Source organism: Carya illinoinensis, chromosome 13, assembly GCF_018687715.1.
Source record: "Carya illinoinensis cultivar Pawnee chromosome 13, C.illinoinensisPawnee_v1, whole genome shotgun sequence".
Classification (NCBI taxonomy): Eukaryota; Viridiplantae; Streptophyta; class Magnoliopsida; order Fagales; family Juglandaceae; genus Carya; species Carya illinoinensis.
The window spans coordinates 25,164,832-25,177,370 of NC_056764.1; the positions used below are offsets into that span (position 1 = coordinate 25,164,832).

General features: G+C 37.3%; 1 protein-coding gene across 1 annotated transcript; it reads left to right on the forward strand.

Moving 5' to 3' along the window:
- The first annotated feature begins 1,217 nt into the window (after window positions 1-1,217).
- Window positions 1,218-6,352, forward strand: LOC122291838 (receptor protein kinase TMK1-like). The gene is made up of 2 exons (XM_043099849.1): window positions 1,218-4,059; window positions 5,551-6,352. The coding sequence occupies exons 1-2, from the start codon at window positions 1,653-1,655 to the stop codon at window positions 6,054-6,056; spliced, it is 2,913 nt and encodes a 970-aa protein (XP_042955783.1). The 5' UTR covers window positions 1,218-1,652; the 3' UTR covers window positions 6,057-6,352.
- The last annotated feature ends 6,187 nt before the right edge of the window (window positions 6,353-12,539 follow it).

The following is a 12,539-nucleotide window of genomic DNA, read 5'->3' on the forward strand; positions in this document are numbered from 1 at the left end:
AACAACAATAATATTAAAACAATTTTTTAATTTTTTAATATTATTATTTAATATTTTCTCTTTCATTTTCTAAAATTTAATTAAACATTTTAATTCAAATTATTTTATAATTATTTACGTATCATTTCAATACTATTTATAGATATTTTGAGATATTTTAAAAATTCAAATAACTCATTAGTTTATATAAATATTTTATAAATATAAAAATAAATTTATAAACATTAAGTTTATAAAACATATCTTATTATTAAATGGGTCCACAAGATTTTTATTTTTTATAATATCGGGGCCAAAAGACGTTCTCTTGTCTTGGTAATTCTAAAGGCAAGGGTAGGTGCTCACCATTGGTTGGTGGATTAATAATAAAATATAGGTAATTAAAGAACCTAGAAACTATTTTCCAAAGTGGGAAAAGTGAGACAAAGCCTGGAATTGTGTGAAGAGAATTTTCTTGGAGGGGTGGGACGTCGATGTTTGTCAGTTTATACCTTTCCCAAAAGAATAGCAACTTCTTATGTACCCGAAATCAGCGGAGCACTGTCCTGAAAAAACCGCCATCGGATCCTTTTTAACATAATAGGCCCCACTTTTTCTTTCTTTTTTTTCTAATTATTCTCTGTCCTGAAAAAACTCACCTGTATCCTTTTTCTTACTAAATTAGATGCCTACGTAGATGTCATATATTCTAATTTCAGATTCTCAAATTCTCCGAGAATATTACACATATAGATACATGGTCTATTATAATTTTATGATATTTATTGAATATTTAATGCTGTCATAAATACGATATTTATATCATTTTCAAATTCAAAGATATAAATGAAATATTTAAACATCAAAATTCAAATTGAGCTGTTTTATGTTTTGATATATTATTATATTAGATATCGATTTTGTCTCGTATCTATAAACAGAATTTTGAAATATTATTAATATATTTTATAAAAATATTAATATATGATATATTAAACTTATTTTTATTTTAATAACTTTATAAAAAAAGAAAATTTATTAAAGTATTTTTCAATTTATTATGAATCGAGTTTTCTTTTTGTATTTACGTAAAGCTGAGAGAATTCTTCGTACTTCCTTCACTGTTAAGTGGCCCACCTTGTCCGGGGCACTTCAGTCATTTGAGGATTAAATAATTTATTTAAAAATAAATGATAAATATTGTTACGGCCCACGGGGCAGAAACAAGGAGGAAATAAAAATGACGTAACCGAGTGTAGAGAGACAGTCTTGGTGGAGTTCGACTACCTTGCCGATAATCTTTTCTGTTCCTTCTCTCGAAGTAGATAGAAGTTGAAAGTTTGAAACCCCAAAAAAGTAGAAGCTGTTTTCTTTCTGCCCGTCCCTATATCAACTTGGGCTCTCCAGCTTTACCCATCTGGGTCCTCACCGTTTTCGGTTAAACCTTTCGTTTTGAATGCCCATTTCTTGGAAAGATAAAGAAAACAGCTCTCTGTTCCCTTCCAGTTTTGTTTTTCCAATCTCTCCTTTTTTACTCTGGATCTGGGTCTTTTGTTTCGACTGTGGATTTTGGTGGTATGAATGAGTTGAATTTAGCATTCAAATGGGTTTTCTGTGGTACATTTGGATTTGCTCTTTGCATTCAAACGAGTTAATTCTCTGAGAGAGTAGTCATGGAGGTTGCCCAGCCGAGGGTATGCATTTTTGTCTCTTTCTTCCTATTTACAGTGGCTTATGCTGCCACAGACCCTAATGATCTCAAAATCCTGAACGATTTCAGAAAAGGTTTGGAAAATCCAGAGCTTCTCAAGTGGCCCGCCAATGGGGATGATAACCCATGCGGCCCTCCTTCCTGGCCTCACGTCTTCTGTTCTGGGGATAGGGTGTCACAGATTCAGGTTGCCGACCTTGGTCTCAGGGGTCCTCTGCCAAAGAACTTTAACCAGCTCTCAAGGCTCTTCAATCTTGGCCTTCAAAGAAACAAGTTCAACGGGACATTGCCCACCTTTAAAGGTTTATCGGAGTTGCAATTTGCTTACATAGACTACAATGAATTCGACGCGATCCCATCTGATTTCTTTGACGGACTTACCAGTATTCGTGTCCTCGCTTTGGATTACAATCCGTTCAATGAAAGTACTGGATGGTCTCTTTCAGAGGAGTTGGCAAAATCAGTTCAATTGACAAATCTTTCTTTGGTAAATAGTAATTTGGCTGGGCCCCTGCCAGAATTTCTAGGCACATTACCGTCCCTCACAGCTTTGAAGCTTTCATATAACCGATTATCTGGTGAAATTCCATCGAGTTTTGGGCAATCATTGATGCAAATTCTATGGCTGAATGATCAAGATGGTGATGGGATGACGGGTCCAATCGATGTAATTGCATCAATGACTTCATTGGCACAGCTTTGGCTACATGGAAACCAGTTCGTGGGGACTATTCCAGAAGGAATAGGAAATCTGACATCTTTGAAAGATCTCAATCTGAATGGAAACCAATTTGTTGGACCGGTTCCTGAGAGCTTAGCAAGCATGGAGCTTGAGAGCTTGGACTTGAACAACAACAAGCTTATGGGGCCAATACCTAAGTTTAAGGCGGGTAATGTTTCTTATGCTTACAATTCCTTTTGTCAACCTGATCCTGGGCTTCAATGTGCACCAGAAGTTATTTCGCTTTTGGATTTTCTCGGCGGTGTGAATTATCCCTTGAACCTTGCTTCTGAATGGTCTGGTAATGAACCCTGTGGAGGGCCATGGTTGGGACTGAGCTGCAATTCAAATTCCCAAGTTTCTGTCATAAATTTGCCAAGACGCATGCTTAATGGCACTCTGAGTCCGTCAATTGCAAAGTTAACTTCCCTGATTGAAATCAGGCTTGGAGGAAACAACTTACATGGTACAGTCCCTGATAATTTTACTGAATTGAAATCATTAAGATTGTTGGATTTGAGTGGAAACAATGTTCAGCCACCACTACCGAGATTTTCTCAAAGTGTGAATGTTATAACCGAGGGAAATCCTCTGTTAGTCGCTAATACAACTCCTGTATCTCCCTTACCTGCTAAAAGCCCACCACCCGTTAGTCTAAAACCTCCCCCAAACAACCCGCCGTTAGCTTCTGCACCCAAAGCACCATCCCATGGATCTCCCCCAGTTAAAGGCTCAAGCTCCAATCCATCATCAAGTGTTTCACCAAGGCAACCCGAATCAAAAAGCTCCAAAAGATTGAAAACAGTGATGATTGTGGGTGGAGTTGCTGTTATTGCAGGTGTGGTTCTCGCGATTTTGCTATCCGTTTACTGCTGTAAGAAGCAGAGACACACTAAAAATGCTCCTAGCTCCATTGTTGTTCATCCTAGAGATCTATCAGATCCAGGAAATAAGGTTAAGATTGCAATTTCAGACAGCACAACAGGAAAGTTATCAACTCAAACTGGGAGCAGTTCTTCTTTTAATATCAGTGGTGGGACTGAAAGTTCTCGTGTCATTGAAGCAGGGAATGGGGTCATATCAATTCAAGTTCTCCGCAAGGCCACTAATGATTTTGCACCAGAAAATGAACTTGGCCGTGGTGGATTTGGAAGTGTTTATAAGGGTGAATTGAACAGTGGGACAAAATTAGCTGTTAAAAGAATGGAAAGTGGGGTGATAGGCAGCAAAGCTTTGGATGAATTTCAGGCTGAAATCGCTGTTCTGTCTAAGGTCCGGCACCGCCATTTGGTATCTCTGTTGGGGTTCTCCAGTGAAGGAAATGAAAGGCTTCTGGTGTACGAGTACATGCCTCAGGGTGCTCTAAGCAGGCATCTTTTCCATTGGAAGAGCCTGGCATTGGAGCCACTATCTTGGACGAGGAGGCTCATAATTGCATTGGATGTTGCTAGAGGAATGGAGTATCTTCATAATCTGGCTGGCCAAACCTTCATACACCGTGATCTCAAGTCTTCTAATATTCTTCTGGATGATGACTTTCGGGCAAAAGTTTCTGATTTTGGATTGGTCAAACTTGCTCCAGATGGAGAGAAATCCGTTACTACTAAGCTTGCTGGGACATTTGGATACCTTGCGCCTGAATATGCGGGTAAGATTACTTTTTCCATTTCCACTTTTCGTTTGAGTCCCTTTTAATTCTTAGTTCTGGCATTGGTTAGAAAGTGATTCGGGGATATTGGGTATGTCAGAAAAACATAGCTGCAAACTATTTTGTATTTTGTATGTTGGCCCAAATTTTAATCTTTTAGCAAGTTCTAGGTGGCATGTTTACAACTTATAATGTCTAAGAGTTCTCCCTTCTAAACTGCAAAATAATGTAGATGTTGGTGTCAGTTGTGTATAATTTTCAAAGTTCGTTAATGCTCGTAGTTGTCGCTAAAGTTCGGTTGAGCTGAATTCATCCACCTTAGAACATGGTACAAGTGAAAGCTGATGGTAAAATTTCCTGCCTTATCAACACTTTTTGCTGTATTCAGCCCAAGAACATTTAGTTCTTTTAAGTGAGCATAAAACTTGCAAGCTAGAAGATCACTGTCCAAAATATTTTCGAAGTCTATAATTATCAATTTCTTACAAGCCGTTATAGAATCTTTCAAGGTATGTTAGGACAATTTAACGCAGGTTTCACTCTTCTATGTTGCGCCAAATGCAAAGTCCTGTTTCCGTTCCTGTTCTTGTTAATTACATCTATCAATGGCTTGTTCAGCCGTGAAAATATTTTAATATGAATTTATTTCTGAAAAAGGTACAAGCTGATAGACTACCTGCAGGACATGCTTTAAGTGTATGTTCTTCTGCCAAACAGTGTTCTAGAGAACACAATTTAAGTTACTGATTGAATGGGACACGATTTTACACAAATATGTAGCGTAGAAAGAGAATGAAATACCAGTGGATATCATGTTGTTGTAAGTTGTGACTTGTGATCTTTAAGGTTTGTCTAAATGAACCTGTTCAATTTTATTTGAATCCTAAGATCAGAATTTTCATGATCGCAAAAGTTTTCTCAATCAAATTAGTTCCATGGCACACAAATTCTCAAAGAAATTTGGGAAAAAAGTGAGTACCACCCATATTTTTTTGAGTAGAGGCTAGTAGAAGGGGTTTTGCTGGGATCGTGAAGATGATAGGATATCCATAGATGCTCAGAGGTACATATGAAAGAGCATCATATTCTTTGCTCTTCGAAGTTTGATAAATGGCGACTTGCTGTTTTGCTGAATGCGAAATAGGATTAACTCTTAAGAAATATGAGTGCCATATGCCAGATCGTCTAGCTTCAGAGCCACCTAAAGGTGTCTCTCATGTTAAAATAACAAATTTTCAAAATTGTAAATTGATGGGAAACAGAATCTAGTTACTTAACCAAGATTCTAATTTTAATATTACTTTCCCTTTAACTATACGAAAAAAAAGGAAACCCTAAATAGGGTATGGTGTATATATAACGATATGAGCCAATATATTTTCAAGTGTTATATCTAGTTCATATTCCCTTGATGTGAAAGTATTTTAGAAATTTTCAAGTCTAACACAATTCAATACATTAAAGTTTCACTTTCAACTCTGTTGGTTGCAGTGATGGGGAAAATCACAACTAAAGCTGACGTCTTCAGCTATGGAGTGGTGTTGATGGAAATTTTGACTGGATTGACGGCACTTGATGAGGGACGCCCAGAGGAAAGCCGGTACTTGGCTCAGTGGTTTTGGCGAATCAAGTCAAGTAAAGAGAAGCTTTTGGCTGCCATTGATCCAGCTCTTGATCCAGATGAAAAGATCTTTGAGAGCATCTCTGTCATTGTTGAACTTGCTGGACATTGTACAGCAAGGGAGCCAAATCATCGGCCTGATATGGGCCATGCTGTGAATGTCCTGTCCCTACTGATTGAGAAATGGAAGCCAATTAATGATGAGTCCGAGGATTTCTCTGGAATTGATTACAGTCTACCCCTTCCCCAGTTGTTGAAGGTTTGGCAGGAAGCTGAAAGCAAACACAGTTTTACTAGCCTTGATGACAGCAAGGGAAGTATACCAGCAAGGCCTACTGGATTCGCGCAATCTTTCACATCTGCCGATGGCCGATGAGTAAAACATAATCCAGTGAAATTAATCGTTCTTGCTGAATTATTCCTAAATAAGCCGGTTATCTAGTTGCTCCAAATAGGCATATTTTGCTCTTCCAAGTAAGATCTCAGCGTTTCAGAATTTGTTTCTCGAGCTCGGAGAACCGGAACAGTGATGTAGATACAGGAGTTGATACTTGCTTGTTGGTTATTCCTTCAATTATCCAGTCTGTATTTTCCTTCTTATTTAATGTTTCTCTGTAAAGAATTGATGTCACTTCAAAACATATGGATTTATTTCATACCCCCTTTAGACTCCTTGATTTTTCCTTATCCTCTGTTTCTTTTCTCGCCTAACCACTTGTGGGCATCCTAGGCACTAACTCGACTCTCAGTGCAAATTTGGCTTTTTCATAAACCAAACTATTAGAGATATTAACTTCAGCAAAATGGTCACCAATTGTATGACTTGGAATAGGAATTCTTTGACTGATGAATATACGCACGCGCTCATAGGTATGTCTCTAAACTAAGTTGGTGGAAAAGCAGTATAACAGAGGTTTGAGAGAATCAATGGATTATAGTTATGGAACTTCCTCAACCATTTACTTGATTGTCTAAAATTCATATTTTCATGATAAATAGATATCTAAAATGTTATAACACTTATCCAACATGCCTATCCTAAAATAAGTACTAGAAACAATGCTCCGCAAATACAAACTTGAAATAAAAAGTACTACACTAAATTGCTATAAAAAGTACTACACTAAATTGCTGAGCCGTGTGAGTGGCTCAACCATCATACCTAAAATCATATCCAAAATGTGGAGAACTGTGACGCCCCGACTCCTACGTATAGAAACAAAGAATTGTGACGTCGGGATGATGACAACATAGGTTATGCATCCCAATGATAAGTGCTCCAAGTGTGTGCAATATGCAAAAAGTGTACAACAAAAGTTGTAGCAGATAATTTATATTTAGTCAACTAAGTACCAGAAATTTCAATACACGCATATCAAAATAAAAGTATTTCAAATATTATATAGTTATCTAGCGAAAGTAAAGTAAAAATAAATATTTACATAGCCAAAAAGGATACACAACCTGTGATTCAAAGTGACCACATGCCACTCATCCAGTGAAGTCAATCCCTTAGGCTCTACATCTTCCTCTGCATCAAAATCTACGGTATTGCAGGGTATCAGATACCGTGAGATTATGAGTCTCAGTAAGTAACCAACCAAAATAACCAAAAAGATAAAAATACATTCATGCAACCAACAAACAGCACATGACGAAACATGCATGTGACCGAAAACCAATCCCCAAAAATAACCACCTGCCATTTTTCTAGAAAATGGCCTAATCATAAGATCCACCATTTTTCCAAAAAATTGCCCATTAACCAATTAGCACTCTAAGCAGGAATCGTAGGCAGGACTCTACCACCATTTCTACTTACTATCATTCATGTGATATCTCGTATTTACATATATTTTAATTAATTAATTATTTAATTTACTTTATTATTGGTCCTCTTGTTTTAAAATTTTTATGAGTTTTGTTATATTATTGTATGATTTTTTTTAGTTGTGAAATTTATTTCAATGCATTTCTCTTGTTATTAATTGTTGTTCATTATTTAAATTACTCTTTATTTTAAATTGTTTTATTGTTGGATTTACTGTTTTATTTTATTTAGTTACTGTGTTTTTAATTTAAGTTATTGTTTTAAAACATTTTCGTTAGATTAGTTTTGAGACCTAAAATGAAAAGACTGGATCTCAATTTTTCTCTTCTTTTTTTCCCCCTTTTTTCTTCTTCTTTTTCCTTTTCTCATTTCTTCTCCTCTACTTTTGCCCCCCCCCCCCAAAAAAAAAACCCTCAACGTCCTTCCTTCCCTCTCCCCATTGTTTTTTTTTACCACCCACAGCGCTATTGTGACCTCCACCCTCCCTCCCATCCTCTTCCCCATTAGCCAATGACCTCACCCCTCCGTTTTCAGCCTCTCACACATTTGTTAATCCCCACGCACTACTTCAAGCCACGCGGTTCTTGCCTTCCAGCATTGCAGTGGCGCCACCTTGGGCCGCCATCTTCTCACCACCTCATTGGAAACCTCCCAGCTACCTAACCTACCCTTCCTCAGCTCCTATCCAACACTGTTAAAACCCCTCTTAACTCCATTTCTGATTTGAGCTTTTTGACTTCCAACTGTCGTCCGCGCCGCCATCCACGGCCCACGACCACCACCACTAGCTGTTCCAACACCTCTAAGCCATTTCTTAGCCATCCAAATTTTTCGTTTGTCCCTGTTTAAAATTTAGCATTTTGAGACCTACGTCCATAGTTCAATTTACAACGTAACTACCTTTTCTCCTTTATTCTCCTTTGCTTTTGCCCCACAGCCGCCCACATGTGCGCAACGTCCTTCATTCCCTCTCCCTATCATTTTTTTTGTCCTCCCACATAGCCACTGTGCACTGTCTGTGACCTTCACCGCCCTCCCATCCTCTTCCCAACCAGCTGGTGACCACACCCCTCTGTTTTCAACCTCTCTCATGCCACCGTTAATCACACACACAGCTTCAATCCACGCGGTTCTTGCCTTCCAGTTTCATCGTGGCACTACCTTGGGTAGCCATCTTCTCACCACCTCATCAGCAACCTCCCAGTTACCTAACCCACTATTTCTCAACTTCGATCCAACACTGTTAAAGCCCCTTTAACTCCATCTTTCATTTGAACTTTTTGGCTTCCAATCGCCGCCCACGCCGCCATCTACCGCCATCGACTACAACCACTAAATTTTCCAACACCCCCAAGCCCTTTCTTCGCCATCCCAAGTCTTTGTTTGTCCTTGTTCAAAATTTAGCATTTTGAGACCCACGGCCATAGTTCAATCTACATTGTTACGTTGTTGTGTTGCCACCTCTTGCACCTCCTTGATCCTTCAAAAATTATATTTCATCACTATAAGTAATTTTTCAAAGATTTTTTTTGAAATTTGAATATATTTTGCACTAACAAATTTTTTGCAGTTGGTTGGTTGTGCCGAATTTTGAGTCCGATGAGTATGGGGGTCAAGTTGGATTTGAAGATTGTTTGTTTATTGAATTGAATTATGTTTGCAAGCATTTATATTGTGTTTGGTGCCATGATTTTTATTGCATTATGGCATGCATATTCATGTGAGGTAAATAAAATTGGATTGAAATCATGTGAGAAAGGAATTTGGATATATTTGTGATGAATGATTGGAAAGGATTGAGAGAGAGAGGAAAAGAAACTGTAGGGATGGTAGTACGCAAGGATAGTAGTAGTCCCGTCTGTGATTCACGCCTATGGTGCATGCGGTAGGGATGATGGTAGTCCCTCCTGCAATTCTAGCTTATAGTGGGAGTTGTAGGGATGGTGATAGAGTTTCGCCTACGATTCTCGCCTACAGTGTTTAATAAATAGATATGTTTGGCCATTTTCTAGAAAAATGGTTGTTTATGATTTAATGGATACGAGCACCATTTTCCGACCATTTTTCCCGAAAAATGGTGGATTTTATGATTGGGCCAATTTCTAGGAAAATGGTGGATGATTATTTTTAAAGGGAAGGATTTAGGGTCTCATACATGTTTCATTTGGTGCATGCATATATGTTGGTTGCTTGAATGCACTTTTTATCTCTTGGGTTGTTTAGTTAGTTACTTACTGAGACCCATAATCTTACGGTATTCGATATCTTATGATACTATTTTATGGTACCGTAGATTTTGATGCAAATGAAAATAGTGAGCCTGAGGGATCAACTCCATCGAAGGAGTGAAATGTGGTCACTTGGGATTATGGGATTTGTTTCCCACTTCTATTATGTGTTTTGTTGTATTATATTTTACCGGATTACTATATAATTTTTTAGGTACTTTTATTTTGGTTTACGTGTATTTAAATTTCTAGTATTTAGTTGGCTAACTTTTAATAATCCACTACGACTTTTATTGTTCACATTTTGCATGTTGCACACACTTGAGCACTTATCGTTAGGGTGCGTGACTCGGGTTGTCATCATCTTGACGTCGCATGTCTGTACGTGGGACTCAGGGCATCACAATCCCTACCTGGTGCACTAAAGGTGGAATCACAGGCATAATTACCACCATCCTTACTTACCACCATCCCTACAACTCCCACTGTAGGTAGGAATTGCAGGCGGGACTACCACCATCCCTACTGCGTGCACCGTAGGCAAAAATCTCTGGTTAGATTTTACCACTGTCCCTGCTTATCACCATCCCTACAGTTCTTTTTTCCTCTCTCTCAATCATTTCCAATCATTCGTCACAAAACTACTCAAAAGCCTTATCACATGAAAACTATATGCATGCCATAATGCAATAAAATATCATGACACCAAAATACAACATAATACACGCAAGCATAATTCATTTCAATAAACAAACCCATCCTCAAATCCAACCCGACCCCTATATTCGTTGGACTCAAAGCCTAGCACAACCAACTTGACTGTAGAAAATATGTTAGGAAAATTACTTATAGTAATGAAAAATAATTTTTGAATGATCAAGGAGGTGCAAGAGGTGGCGGCACAACAACGTAATAGTATATTTTGGACTATGGCCCTAGGTCTTAAAAGGCCAAATTTTGATTGAGAGTAAACTAAGACTTGGGATGGCTAGGGAAGGGATTAGAGGTGTTGGTGAAGCAAATGGTGGTTGTGGATGGTTGTGGGTGGTGACATGAGCAGCGGTTGGAGGCCAAAAAGCTCAAATCGAAAATGGAGTTAGAGGGACTTCAACAGTGGCAGACCGGAGCTGAGGATGGGTGGTTTAGGTAGTAGAGAGATCATTGGTGAGGTGATGAAAAGATGGTGGCCAAAGGTGGCACCGCGATGATGCTAGAGGGGCTGAAAATGGAGGGGGGAGATCGCTTGCTGGAGGGGAAGAAGTTGGGAGGGGCAATGATGGCCAAGCCGGCGCGCAGTGGCGCCCTGAGAGGAACAAAAAAATGACGAGGCAGAGGGTCACGCGTGAGGAAGGAAAGGGAGAAGGAAGGAGAAAAAGAAAAGGAAGAAAAATGAAAAAGAAGAAGAAAAAAGGAATAAAGGAAAAAGGAAAAAGAAAAATAAAGAAAAAAAAAATTGAGATCTAAGTCTTTTCATCTTGAGTCTCAAAATCGATTCAACGAAAATGTTTTAAAACGATAACTTAAATTAAAAACACAGTAACTAAATAAAATAAGATAGTAAATCCAACAATAAAATGATTTAAAATAAAGAGAAATTTAAATAATAATTAATAACAAGAAAGACACATTGAAATAAATTTTACAACTTAAAATATCATAAAATAATATGACAAAATGCATATAAATTTTAAAACAAGAAGACCAATAATAAAATAAATGAAATAATTATTTAATTAAAATACACGTAAATACGTGGTATCACAAGAACTGAAGCTATCAGCTTCTCATCATCGCACTGTGGTCTATTCGACCTTGTCCAATCTACCCTGGTGGATTCTCCAGATCCTGAGATATCATCTACCATTCTGAGAGAAATCGTAGTTGGGACTACCATAATAAGATTATGAAATCTCAAAAAATAAAGTTACTAAGCTATCAACAATATGATTACGCATGCATGATAATAAATGACATGTATGTTTCATGACATAGATATGAACACGAGTGACATGACTTGGCAAATAACATGAAATGTACTTGACTTGATAAATAATGTGAATTGACATGAACATAGCATGACTTGACATAAACTTGATATGAAAATGGAACCTTGATAACATATAACTCTCCATCCTAGCATTTGGAGTCATGATAAAAATAAAAGACTCCAAATGACTTGAAAATATTTTATAATATACTCAATGCATGTGACATGGCATGCCATGACATGTAACAAAATTAGCATATGATAGATGACAACATGTAACAAATCACCATGTACTGTGATAATGACATGGCATGGCATAATATAACAATTTACAAGAAGCATAATAAGCATGGAAATGATTTCTTACTACAACACATACTTAATAATACCAAGAGTAAGTTAAAAGCTTGTAACAAATATGTAGCTTGCGTAAAACGAAGTGTAAAAATGTCGTGAAATGAAATGAGATATTTTATAAGGTTAGAATATCTCACTAAACTCTTATAAAACTAGAACTTACTTAGAGCTAAAATTGTAAAGTTATCACTTTACTTTTGAGAAATTATAATTTTGCCCATAAAATAAGGATTTTGCATATGACCTCCAAAACTTACATTTATCATGTAAATTTTTTCCTAAATCAAAATTTTAACTCAAAATTTTTTTTAAAACAAATGAAAACCATGAGAAACATGACTAGGCCAAAACATTTATAGGCCAAAAACTTGACTTTTGTTGCAACTTGAGGTTCTAACATACTAACATGCTTGAAACGAATTTATCAACTCTCAAAAATCACATCCTTAGTTCTTA

Bases quoted from the DNA above. Each gene is read 5' to 3' on its own strand.
- LOC122291838 (XM_043099849.1), top strand. From the start codon at position 1,653: ATGGAGGTTGCCCAGCCGAGGGTATGCATTTTTGTCTCTTTCTTCCTA. The intron at 4,060-5,550 runs GTAAGATTACTT...TGTTGGTTGCAG, and splicing joins CCTTGCGCCTGAATATGCGG to TGATGGGGAAAATCACAACT.